The sequence below is a fragment of the Malus domestica genome, chromosome 16 (assembly GCF_042453785.1).
Source record: "Malus domestica chromosome 16, GDT2T_hap1".
Classification (NCBI taxonomy): Eukaryota; Viridiplantae; Streptophyta; class Magnoliopsida; order Rosales; family Rosaceae; genus Malus; species Malus domestica.
In genome coordinates this window covers 18,348,191-18,361,459 of record NC_091676.1, presented here as the reverse complement: position 1 = coordinate 18,361,459, position 13,269 = coordinate 18,348,191, and the positions used below count along the sequence as shown (strand labels likewise).

General features: G+C 41.0%; 1 protein-coding gene across 1 annotated transcript in view; it reads right to left on the bottom strand.

Annotated features, from left to right (window-relative positions):
• LOC103425708 (protein SIEVE ELEMENT OCCLUSION B-like) overlaps positions 1-11,737 on the bottom strand; it is a 68,531-nt gene extending 56,794 nt beyond the window's left edge. Inside the window, exon 1 of the mRNA XM_070815821.1 lies at positions 11,367-11,737. Coding sequence (XP_070671922.1) covers positions 11,367-11,597 — 231 coding nt within the window. The 5' untranslated portion in view covers positions 11,598-11,737. The remainder of the gene's footprint in view (positions 1-11,366) is intronic.
• Positions 11,738-13,269: the final 1,532 nt, after the last annotated feature.

The window sequence follows — 13,269 nt, the reverse complement described above, 5'->3', positions numbered from 1 at the left end:
TAAGTTTATCTTACATTGCCGGTCCCAAGCCCGGATAAAGGAGGAGGGGGAGGGCGTCAGGTAGTCGACAGCCGGCACTCCATGATCACGTCGAATCCTTATGAAAATGAATCCAGAACGAAATCGCGCTAAAGCTAGGGCGTCACCCGTAAGTGGCGCGCTGTGTGGCCCGAGCACAGTGATAAGTGAGCAAGGGTCGCTGTATCTCCATCGGCACCCGGATGCAGTGTTAAATGAGCAAGGGGGCTATAGAAACTTCTTTTCGAACGACTCCACTCAAAGTTGTTTGGGAGCATATGCTCCTATCAACTTTACACGGGACACACAAAAGAAGTACTTTGATCCTATTAGACGGGGAAGGGTGAAGAAGCTAGGACAGAAGGGTAGAGTTCAAGAGAGCAAAATGCGTTTAGGAACGTGGAATATAGGAACCTTGACGGGAAAATCTATGGAAATAGTAGAAGTTATGGTGAGGAGAAGGATAAATATTATGTGCCAACAAGAAACTAAGTGGGTTGGGCGTAAGGCAAAGGATCTAGAAAACTCAGGGTTTAAACTATGGTACTCGGGCACAAATAGAACGAGAAACGGTGTTGGCATCATCGTGGACAAGACCTTGACACAAGATGTTGTAGATGTCAAGAGGGTAGGAGATAGAATCATGGCAATCAATATTGTAATAGGACAAGAACTTATCAATGTGATTAGTGCGTACGCACCTCAAGTAGGGTTGGATACGAGTTCGAAGGAGAAATTTTGGGAAGACCTTGGAGACTTGGTGCAAGGAATTGCTCAGACGGAGAAGTTATTTATAGGAGGAGATTTAAATAGACACGTGGGCAGGGAGACAGGCAACTATGGAGGTTTTCATGGTGGCCATGGTTTTGGGGAAAGAAACGAGGATGGGGAAGCTATCTTGGATTTTGCAATGGCATATGATCTCTTCTTAGCCAACACCTTCTTTAAGAAGCGGGAAGAACATGTGATCACCTACAAGAGTGGGTCGTCAAAAACACAAATAGATTTTCTTCTAATGAGGAAAAGGGATCGTATAACTTGTAAGGATTGCAAAGTTATACCAGGAGAGAGCGTGGCTAATCAACATCGCTTGTTGGTGATGGATGTACATATCAAAAGAGTGAGAAAAAAGAACAAGACTTGGAAGTGCCCAAGGACTAGATGGTGGAATCTAAAAGAAGAAAAACAAGCCATTTTCAAAGAGAAAATAATCACCCAGTGTGTGTGGGATAGAGAGGGGGAAGCTAACCAAATGTGGGATTCCATGGCTAGTTGTATCCGAAAAGTAGGAAAAGAGGTATTAGGAGAGTCCAAGGGCTTTGCCCCACACCAAAAGGAATCTTGGTGGTGGAATGAGGAGGTACAAACAAAGGTGAAGGCTAAGAAGGAATGTTGTAAAGCCTTATACAAGGATAGTACCGATGAAAATGGTGAAAGGTATAGAAAAGCGAAGCAAGAGGCGAAGAAAGCTGTGAGAGAAGCTAAGTTAGCGGCTTATGACGATATGTATAAACGACTAGATACCAAAGAAGGAGAGTTGGATATCTATAAACTAGCTAGAGCAAGGGAAAAGAAGACAAGGGACCTAAACCAAGTGAGGTGCATCAAGGATGAGGATGGAAAGGTTCTTGCTACAGAGAACGCGGTTAAAGACAGATGGAAAGGTTATTTTCATAATCTTTTCAATGAAGGACATGAAAGGAGTGCTTCTTTAGGGGAGTTGAGTAACTCAGAAGAGTGTAGAAACTACTCTTTTTATCGTAGAATCCGGAAGGAAGAAGTGGTTGTAGCTTTGAAGAAGATGAAGCATAGAAAAGCAGTAGGCCCAGACGATATACCAATCGAAGTGTGGAAAGTTTTGGGAGAGACAGGTATAACATGGCTCACTGACCTTTTCAATAGGATTTTGAAAACGAAGAAGATGCCAAATGAGTGGCGAACGAGCACTTTGGTGCCTATCTACAAGAATAAGGGCGATGTACAAAATTGCATGAACTATAGGGGTATTAAGCTAATGAGTCATACAATGAAGCTCTGGGAGAGAGTCATTGAACATAGATTGAGGCAAGAGACACGGGTTTCGGACAACCAATTCGGGTTCATGCCAGGGCGCTCAACCATGGAGGCAATCTATCTCTTACGAAGATTGATGGAAAGATATAGAGATGGGAAAAAGGATTTACACATGGTCTTTATAGATTTGGAAAAAGCGTATGATAGGGTCCCAAGAGACATTTTTTGGAGGATTTTAGAGAAGAAAGGAGTACGAGTAGCATATATCCAAGCTATACAGGATATGTATGAAGGAGCAAAGACTGCCGTAAGAACTCATGAAGGACAAACCGAAAGCTTTCCCATAACTGTAGGATTACATCAAGGCTCATCCTTAAGTCCTTATCTTTTTGCGTTGGTAATGGATGAGTTAACAGGACATATTCAAGATGATATTCCTTGGTGTATGCTTTTCGCAGACGATATAGTGTTGATAGATGAAACTCAAGAAGGGGTAAATGCAAAGCTTAACCTTTGGAGAGAAGTGTTGGAATCTAAAGGTCTTCGCCTAAGCCGATCAAAGACAGAATATATGGAGTGCAAGTTCAGTACAAATGGAGGCCAAAACGAGTTAGGGGTGAGGATCGGAGATCAAGAAATACCAAAGAGCGACCGTTTTCGTTACCTAGGATCTATCTTGCAAAAGAACGGAGAATTAGATGGAGATCTCAACCATAGAATACAAGCTGGATGGATGAAGTGGAAGAGTGCATCCGGCGTGTTGTGTGACCGCCGTATGCCACTGAAGCTCAAGGGAAAATTTTATAGGACGGCAATAAGGCCGGCGATGCTGTATGGCACAGAATGTTGGGCGGTGAAGCATCAACACGTACACAAAATGGGTGTAGCGGAGATGAGGATGCTTCGTTGGATGTGTGGGCACACGAGAAATGATAAGATTAGGAATGAGGATATCCGGGGTAAAGTAGGAGTAGCCGAAATTGAAGGAAAGATGAGAGAAAATCGGTTACGGTGGTTTGGACATGTGCAAAGAAGGCCTACTGACGCTCCGATTAGAAGATGCGACTATGGGACAGAGGTTCAGGGCCGAAGGGGTAGAGGAAGACCCAGGAAAACTTTGAGAGAGACCCTAAGAAAAGACTTAGAGTACTTGGATCTAACGGATGACATGACACAGGACAGAACACAATGGCGTTCTAAGATTCATATAGCCGATCCCACTCAGTGACTTGGATTTTCCAAGTCTCCAACCGAGAAGTTGTCCTCGCTAGGGAAATTAAGGGAACACTACCTCAACCTACATGCTCCACTCACAAAGCTCCAACATACAAGCTTTAACAAAAGAAAATTCAAAGAACTTAGCGAAGAAGGCTTTGGTGATTTAACACAATACGTTGAAATGAAGGAAAGCTTATTTATTGATATCCCCGATAAATTACAAATATGTACATATACTTGAGTCAAAATAAACAAACAAGAGGGAGCCTTCACAAAGGTTGCTTAGGAGAAGTCTCGGCAGTCGGTAGAGCCCCAGAAAGAGAAGGCACCGGAGGGGGATCATTCGGAGCCTCAGTACTGGACAGAACCCTAGAAGGAGGAGGCATCAGAGGTTGATCATTTGGAGCTTCATTACGCGGTACAGCCCCAGAAGACGAAGGCAATAAATGCCTTTGGAACAAACCCACAAATCTCTGATGATCAAGTAAAACCTGACCATCAGATTCCTTCATCTGGTCAAGCTTCCTCTTCATGTTTGTAGCATAGTCATGTGCGAGCCGGTGCAACTGTTTATTCTCATGCTTGAGCACTCTAATCTCCTGTTTGAGACTCATCACTTCAGCCGCCAATGATTCAACTTGGCGGGTTCGAGCAAATAGGCGTTGGGCCATATTAGACACAGAACCTGCACACTGAACACTAAGAGCCAGAGAATCCTTAACAGCCAACTCATCAGACCGTTTGGAAAGTAGTCTGTTATCTTTGGGAGTGAGAAGGTTCCTGGCCACTACCGCAGCGGTCATATCATTCTTCATCACGGAATCCCCAACGGTAAGAGGACCAGTAGGGGAGACGAAGGATGGGCGCCATATGTTGTCTGGAGAAGGCGGGGCTGCCTCTTCAACAAGGTTCAAGTCAAAACGACGGTCGGAGGGGCCAGACATTTTCAAAGGTGTAGAAGAGAGAAGAGGTCGGACAAATCAAGATCTTAGAAGTGCAAGAATGGAGCTTCTACTGGTGGATATTCAAGTGTGTTTTGGAACTTAATGTCAGCCTCTATAAAAATCTGCACTCGACGAAGCTTCAGAAATCGAAGAGGCGTTTGCTTTCTCAAAAGCTGGGCTGCTCAGAGACCACGAGGGTCGATCTCAGAAATCGAAGAGGCGTGTTCTTTCTCAAAAGCTGGGCTGCTCAAAGACCACGAAGGCCGATCTCAGAAATCGAAGAGGTTTGCTTTCTCAAAAGCTGGGCTGCTCAGAGACCACGAGGGCCGATCCCAGAAATCGAAGAGGTTTGCTTTCTCAAAAGCTGGGCTGCTCAGAGACCACGAGGGCCGATCTCAAAAATCGAAGAGGCACCTACTTTTCCAGCCTTGTCAGCACCTGTCACACGCACACTCAGCTTTGCGGAAATTATGGGCATTCTGTCGAAGATTTCTGGCGAAGTAGAAAGCACATGAATCGTACTGTTCAATCACCCATTCCCCACAAGCAACAGTAGCTCATGGGTACCACATATAACTTTGCCAAAGTTCTCTGACAAAGTTGAGACTACTTTTCCAGCCTTGTCAGCACCTGTCACACGCACACTCAGCTTTGCGGAAATTATGGGCATTCTGTCGAAGATTTCTGGCGAAGTAGAAAGCACATGAATCGTACTGTTCAATCACCCACTTCCCACACGCAACAGTAGCTCATGGGTACCACATATAACTTTGCCAAAGTTCTCTGACAAAGTCGAGACACGTGAAGCTTGCAACTCTCACTACATCGCTCTGACCAAGAAGGGTAAAAGAATAGCAAAGAAACAACACTAACAAAGTTTAGACACATAAATTTTGAAGGCCTAGCTACCATATTATTACCCACAAGGGTAAAGGAACAGTACCACTGCTGGATAATCGGAAAGTCCCGGTGTGCCAACCTATGTGCTTCATGGCAAGGTAGACTAACAAACATGCCCAACCTTTACTCACATTCGATAAAACACTCCCAACAAGATTGCTTGCCCCAAAATCGAAGAGGCATCGCCCTCCGAATCTCGAGAGCCATACTCCCAACATGATTACTTTCTCAAAAATCGAAGAGAGGGTAAAGGAACAGTACCACTGCTGGATAATTTGAAAGTCCCTGTGTGTCAACCTCTGTGCTTCGTGTCAAGGTAGACTAGCAAACATGCCCAATCTTTACTCACATTCGAGAAAACACCCCCAACAAGATTGCTTGCTCCAAAATCGAAGAGGCACCGCCCTCCGAATCTCGAGAGCCAGACTCCTAACATGATTACTTTCTCAAAAATCGAAGAGAGGGTAAAGGAACAGTACCACTGCTGGATAATTGGAAAGTCCCTGTGTGTCAACCTCTGTGCTTCGTGGCAAGGTAGACTAGCAAACATGCCCAACCTTTACTCATATTCGAGAAAACACTCCCAACAAGATTGCTTGCTCCAAAATCGAAGAGGCACCGCCCTCCGAATCTCGAGAGCCAGACTCCTAACATGATTACTTTCTCAAAAATCGAAGAGTGGGTAAAGGAACAGTACCACTGCTGGATAATTGGAAAGTCCCTGTGTGTCAACCTCTGTGCTTCGTGGCAAGGTAGACTAGCAAACATGCCCAACCTTTACTCATATTCGAGAAAACACTCCCAACAAGATTGCTTGCTCCAAAATCGAAGAGGCACCGCCCTCCGAATCTCGAGAGCCAGACTCCCAACATGATTACTTTCTCAAAAATTGAAGACATCGCTCTCCGAATCTCGAGAGCCAGACCCCCAGCATGATTGCTTTCTCAAAAATCGAAGAGGCATCGTTCTCCGAATCTCGAGAGCCAGATCCCCGACAGGATTGCTTGTTCGAAAACCGAAGAGGCACCACTTTCCCAACTTCAAGAGCCGGATCTCCTTGGATAAAGCTTGTCTGTAATCTTCACACGCAACATCAGCTTTCCAGATACCACAGACCACTTTTTCAAAGTGCTCTGACAGAGTTAAAACTTGTGAAGCTGGCAGCTCCCACTACCGTGCTATGACCAAGCAGGGTAAAGGAATAGCATTATTACTTGATGTTAGGGAGACTCCTATATATGTCGACCTCCATCCCCAACGGACAGGCAGACCTGCAAAAATGCTCAACCCTTCCTCTTATCTGAGAGGGCACTCCCAACGAAGCCTTTCGAAATATTCAGCTTTCTTTCCCCCTGATAATACCTCTGTAAACAAGCTATACTAGAGCAAGAATATCTCATATCATCAGGGTTAAAAGCAAGAGTATCCCATATCATGCTTTTTCCCTGTCTTTTCCTTTGGCCTTGTTCTTACCTGCAAGACAAGGAGAAAGAGAGCAATCAGTCAGCACTTGGAATCAAGCTTCCAGCCAGGAACTGACTGCCTGGAACCCCTTACCCTGGCATTGCTCTCAAGTACTCATCTTCAACATCTTATGCTTCCAGGGAAGATACCGCATCTGCCTGAGGAACAGATAGGGCAAGTGAGAAGGATACAAGGAAGCATGTGGAGACAAGCGTAACAGCACACGTGCCGATACATCCACTACTCTGTCAAAAGCAAAAGTATCCCATATCAGCAGGGTCGAACGTACTCTAGATTTGATGGACTTGTTTTGACCCTCAAATTCTTCAGTCGGCCTTATACTTTGGAGGAAACCAGAAAACCCTCCAGCCCAGTTCAAGAATAAGCCTGTGGAAAGTTACTTCTTCAAAAGCAAAAGTATCCCATATCATCTCTTCTCATTTTTCTTCTCTTTATCCTTCATGCTGCCTGCAAGATAGGGAGAATGTGAACAATCAGCCGGAGCTCTGATTGCTTACCTTGTCTGTTACCTCTTTCAGCAGATCCCCTAGGTCGGCGACTTGGGGGACTCCTACTACATGGTTTGTATCGCGCTTGACCAAGCCTGAAACTACAAGTAAGCTTCAAGTGACTTTGATACATTACCTTGTGCATCTCCACCAGTTACAGATACCACCCCTGGATGGAGGAAGAGTACTTCCAGAGAAGATTCCACATCTACCTATGAGACAGATAAGGAAAGTCAAGACGATACCACACTCCGGTACTTAGAAGTTTCGTGGTTACGAGATCATTCTCCCACAATATTTCCTAATGTCATTTGTACTAAATCATTCACTTGTACTCTCTAAAGGAGAGCTTGAACCTATGTACTTGTGTAAACCTTTCACAATTAATGAGAACTCCTCTATTCCGTGGACGTAGCCAATCTGGGTGAACCACGTACATCTTGTGTTTGCTTTCCTATCTCTATCCATTTATATACTTATCCACACTAATGACCGGAGCAATCTAGCGAAGATCACAAAAAGTGACCGTTTTCGCTACCTATGATCTATCTTGCAAGAGAACGGAGAATTAGATGGAGATCTCAACCATAGAATACAAGCTGGATGGATGAAGTGTAAGAGTGTATCCGGCGTGTTGTGTGATCGTCGTAGGCCACTGAAGCTCAAGGGAAAATTTTATAGGACGGCAATAAGGCCAACGATGTTGTATGGCACAGAATGTTGGACGGTGAAGCATCAACACGTACACAAAATGGGTGTAGCGGAGATGAGGATGCTTCGTGGGATGTATGTGCACACGAGAAAGGATAAGATTGGGAATGAGGATATCCAAGGTAAAGTAGGAGTAGCCAAAATTGAAGGAAATATGAGAGAAAATCGGTTCCGGTGGTTTGGACATGTGCAAAGAAGGCCTACTGACGCTTCGGTTCGAAAATGTGACTACGGGACAGAAGTTCAGGGCCGAAGGGGTAGAGGAAGACCTAGGAAAACTTTGGAAGAGACCCTAAGAAAAGACTTGATTACTTGGATCTAACGGAGGACATGACACAAAACCGAGCGCAATGGCGTTCTAGGATTCATATAGCCGACCCCACTTAGTGGGAAAAGGCTTTGTTGTTGTTGTTGTTGTTTGATTTAATATTAAATATATAATTCCTATTAGAGAGAAGAACATCCCCTCCTTTTGTTGATCGGATCTTTGGAAGAAGGAAGAGTAATATTGGAAGCAAAGATCGAGTCTCTTGGCTCAAAGATGGTGGTGCGAATATCAAGTTTTTCCCTCTTGCTACAGATAAGAAAAAAGAACAAGGAATAGAATATTACGGTTGTAGGGAGGCAATGGCAACTACAACGGGTTATTTATCGCAGTGTCGGAAAGAAATCACGTCAATGCATTTAATACGGGTTCGATCCTTATAAATTTTCCTCCTCCTTAATAATTAAGTTAACTATTTAACCCACTAATGTTATCGCTTTACTCAAAGAGAAAAAAAATACTTGCCCAATAATATTGTCATTTATTTTTTGACTATGAATAGCGCATGAACATCAAAGCTGGCGTCCCTCAGGAACAAGGTAATTAACTGCAAAAATGAGCTTCATGATTGAGACCTGGCGAAAAGGCTGGTCCGTTCACTACCTTCACCCTCATCCCTATCCTCCATCTCCATGTGTTTCTCTTGCTCATCATCGGTAATAACTAGTTAGACAGAAAACTCCTCGGTCACCACTGCATTTTCAGGCAGGCTTTTCCATGATCATTCAAATATGACTTTTTTTTTAATTTGGTCATATGATCGAAGACTTAGAAAGAGACTCTAAGAAAAGATTTGGACTACTTGTATTTAACAGAAGAGAAGCACAAAACCAAACACAATGACATTCTAAGATTCTTAAAGCTAATCCCAATTAATAGGATAAGGCTTTGTTGTTGTTGCTGTTATGTTGGTCAAATGATCAAACCTTATCAGGTACGATAAGGTAAGGTACCCCCTCTTTTCTTTGTTTTGTGGTGGCCTAGCCTTTTGGGTCCACCTTAATTAGTCCTTATATTAGGAAATTAATGAAAAATGGCTTCATTATATTTTAATTTATCCAACACCTATTGATTCTTAACTCTAAGGATAAAACCAATCATTGAAAATGACAAAAACATTTGGTTGAGTATTTTAAATGAACAAAAGTAAGGTTCTAAAAAACGTTAGGCGCTAGTCAAGCGGTGGGTTGGAGCCTAGCGCCTAGGCGGCTAAGCGGAGTCTAGGCGGACTAGGTGGATTTTAGTAAATCTATTGTTTAGTGTAAATAAGTGTCTGTTTATTATGAAGTATTGAAACATAATAAAAATATGGGGAGCAAACATATAATGTGTGTTTATTTAAATGTTAAATAAGTTTCTTATGTTAAGGACTACCTCTTACAATCATTTGATTAAAATAAATCCAACAATGCTTTCTATTTGTCATTCTTTTCCCATTTATGTTCGAGATACTCTACCTGCATTAAATTGGGGATGATCAATTAAATATGGCTCAAGGCTCACGCATGAGAAGGTTGCTCAATCTTAGCTAATTGCTATTGGGTTAGATGAGTTTTCGTCGGTCGTATGACCTTTTTCAGTTGTTCTCTATAAGTAAAGATTGCACCTAAATAATAGAACCCAATTCTATGTTATATTTATAATCATATCTAAAAAATGAAAACCACCAAATAATATCATGCTTGGATTTACCAGGTCAATTGATCATGTCAATGTAATAAATTCAAAGAAATACCCATGAGATCGAGGGCGAAAAGTGCTACGAAAACATTAAACTTAAAACATAACATTGCATTGACATTTACCATGTTTTGGAAAAAAATAGCTCGTTTGAAGTTATGAGGTGGAACATTTACCATGTTTTTATCTAAAACAAATTTCTAAGAGCAGTCTCTACATTTCATTAAGAAAATCAATTTCTAAGAGCAGTCCCAAATTAATTTTTTCCTAAGGTAAAAAGTTAAGTTTAATTATAAGAAAAGTGTTCTGATAAAATTATTACAAAAAATTCTCTACATTTCATTAACGGAAAAGGAATATTTTCTAATAAAAAGTTAGACATAAAATAGTTTTCAAATTTTTTTTAATGATGCAGAAAATCAATGTTCTAATAATTTGAACAAAACGTGAGGTGCTAATAAAACATGCCATAGGTATTGAATGGTACTTTCCTTCTACATATTTTGCAGTAACATATTTTAGAACTATGACTCTAGATCAAGTTAATTATTTCCTTCTTTTGGTTTAGTGCAATAACTCCCGATTCGACAATGCTTTTAGGGGATTTTCTATGCTGCTCCGGAGTATCGGATATTCTAAATTTTTAACTGTAAGATATTTGGACAAAAACTAAGACCTAATGGTTAAAAATCCAGAACTATTCTATTTTCAATAGAATTTTTGTATTTTTCGAGCATGCCCCCAAAAAAGCTATCAAATTGCAAATCGTTAGTGTTGGGAACCAGGCGCCTTTAGACCATCTCCAACCCTGGGCTAAAAGCCAAATTACCCCCCCAAACACTCTCCAACCCATGCTAAAATTTTAGGCTAAATGCCAAATGCTATTTCTGGGCCAAATACCCCCCAGCTTTCCCCCCGGGCTAAATGCGAAATGTTTATCGGAATTTAAATTTTTTTAGATTAAAATGTTCATAAAATTAATTTACAATAATCTACATATTTATTTTTTAAAAAAAAATTGATTTAAGAAAAAAATTTAGGCTAATTTCATTCTTTAATAATTCCGGGCTAAAATTTTAGGGTAGAAGGGTTGGAGCAGAAAAGATGTTTCTGGGCTAAAAGCTAAATTTTCCGGGCTAAAAAATTTGGCTTTTAGCCCAAGGGTTGGAGATGGTCTTAGGTTAATTTGCCGCCTCAGATCGGACTGAAAACGACTACTTAATCGTTGGATCTATATGTCAAGTACTCAAACAAAACGTCACTTACCCACTTCATCTCTTCCAATTGTCAGGACAAAACCAACTGAAATATCAAGTGCCATAGTATTATTTTTAATAAATGCAAGGGAATCTAGCACAGCCATCGCAATTTAGAGCTATACTAGCTATTGTCAGGTAGGAAATTGAAGTTAACAGACCCTGGTTTACGTTTCACTCTAACTAACAGTCTTCCCAATATAAGCACACAGACTATTCTGAGAATCTTAAGCAAGCGCTACCTCGTTCATTAAGCGTTTAAGCGACTGTAGTTAACATTTCTCTTTTAATTCGCGGAAGAACATAGAGATGTTACACAATCTCTTACCTGCACAATGCTATCAACGATCTGGGTCGAACGCTTGATGATGGTTTCAGTGACAAGGAAGAGAGAATCAACATCAAAGGAGTCGTCCTCATGGACGTGGGTTGCATAAATGAGCTCTAATATTTTGGTGTCGGACATAGTGAAGAGGCTGAGCTCACCCTCAATGTGCTGAGCAGTGGTGGCGACCGCCGAGGCCACCTTGCTCACCACAGTTTGTGCTATGCCTAGCATGGTTGAAGGAAATGGCTTACTTGCTTAACAACTCTGAGGAAAAAAGTTTTAGGAAGCACACAGAAGGATGAAAGTTCAAGGAAGAACACAGAAGGATTTGTATGAACTAGGGCTAGTGGGTGGTTGTGTACAGTTCATTGCTGCCCATTTCCTCTATTTATAACCATGTTCATCTTGGAATCTAGCATATAGTGTGGCCCTGCTATGTAGAAAATGGCCATGTGTATGATCGGTAATTTTTAAGAGGCACAAGGTACGTGAATATTTTCAGAGGCTTTTTACTCAAAATAGTCTTTAAAATTGACACAATTCTTTACTTTGATCCTTAACTTTAGTGAAAAATGCGTTAATATCCCTATTAAATTATCACGTAAACGACCACGTGGCCACTATTTTATGAGTAGTTTTTTCAAACCAACCCCCACTTAATAAGAATATTGACAGTGGAAAAACTCAAATACTACTTCTATTGATTTTCATTGTCAATGATCAAAATAAAGAGTTATTTCAATTTCAAGAACCATTTTAGTTAGATCTGTCTATTTTTCCATGATGATAGGCTCTTTTAAGAGGTGTTAGCAACGTAAATATTAGGACGAGTATATTTATTTTAATCTGGCATAGGCGTAGGCTAGAGGATGACCCTCAAATATGTAATTGAATTATACCTTTCTCATTTTCATTGAGCACAAATATGTATTTATGCTTTTTAAATTCCGTCAAAATATCTCAATTATGCCCTCAAAAAAAAAAAAAAAAAACACATTTGTTTGTGTCGTGCCAACTAAAATTTGAACACAAAACTGAGATATAATTTTTTTTTTATTAATTTACAAACACACAATAGGCATTGTACTCTCTAATTTAATATAATTAAATAAAAAAATGGTTTTGTGTCCCTTACATTTACTTTTCCCTATTCCCAACTACTTTTACCCTTTTTCACAATTTGTGAAAATATCTATTTGCAACTAACTTGAATTATTATTAGGGCATTTAGGACTAGTTTATTATTGTTGTGTTTTTTTTTAAAAGTTACTTTTGATATATTGTGAGGATAAACAGCTGTAAAATAAAGTAGTTCAGCGTTTGATAATTATTTTTTTATGAAAGTACTTTGAAAAAAAAAAGTAGTATCCAATTTTTAGTTGTTTTTATATAAAATTCCTGTGACCATATTAAACGATTAAAAAATATATAATATTAGATATTAAAATAATAATTTATTTTATTTAAAATCTTATTCTTCTCCATCTTTCTCAAAACAACTTATAGCATTAGAACCTTCAAAAATCTTTTCGCATTAGTGCCTTCTCTTCTTGAGAAAGCACTATCTTTTTTATTTCAATTATGAACCAGTGCCATCTACCTCAAGCATTTGGTGTCGTCGACACCCCAAATCCCCAGCTCAGCTGCACCACCGACACCCCAGAAATTCCAACCCAGCCGAGACGCACCAACCCTCGCAGCACCATCCCCCACCGCCCCCCCCCAAAAAAAAAGCCAAATTACCCCACCTCCACCACGCATCTAACTTTCCCCTTTACACAATCCAAAGTTCGAAAGGACACCCCAAATCCCCAGCCCAGCCAACCACCGACGCCCTAAAAATTCCAACCCAGCCTCACCGCAACCCAGACGCACCAACCATTGCAGCACCGCCCCCCCCCCC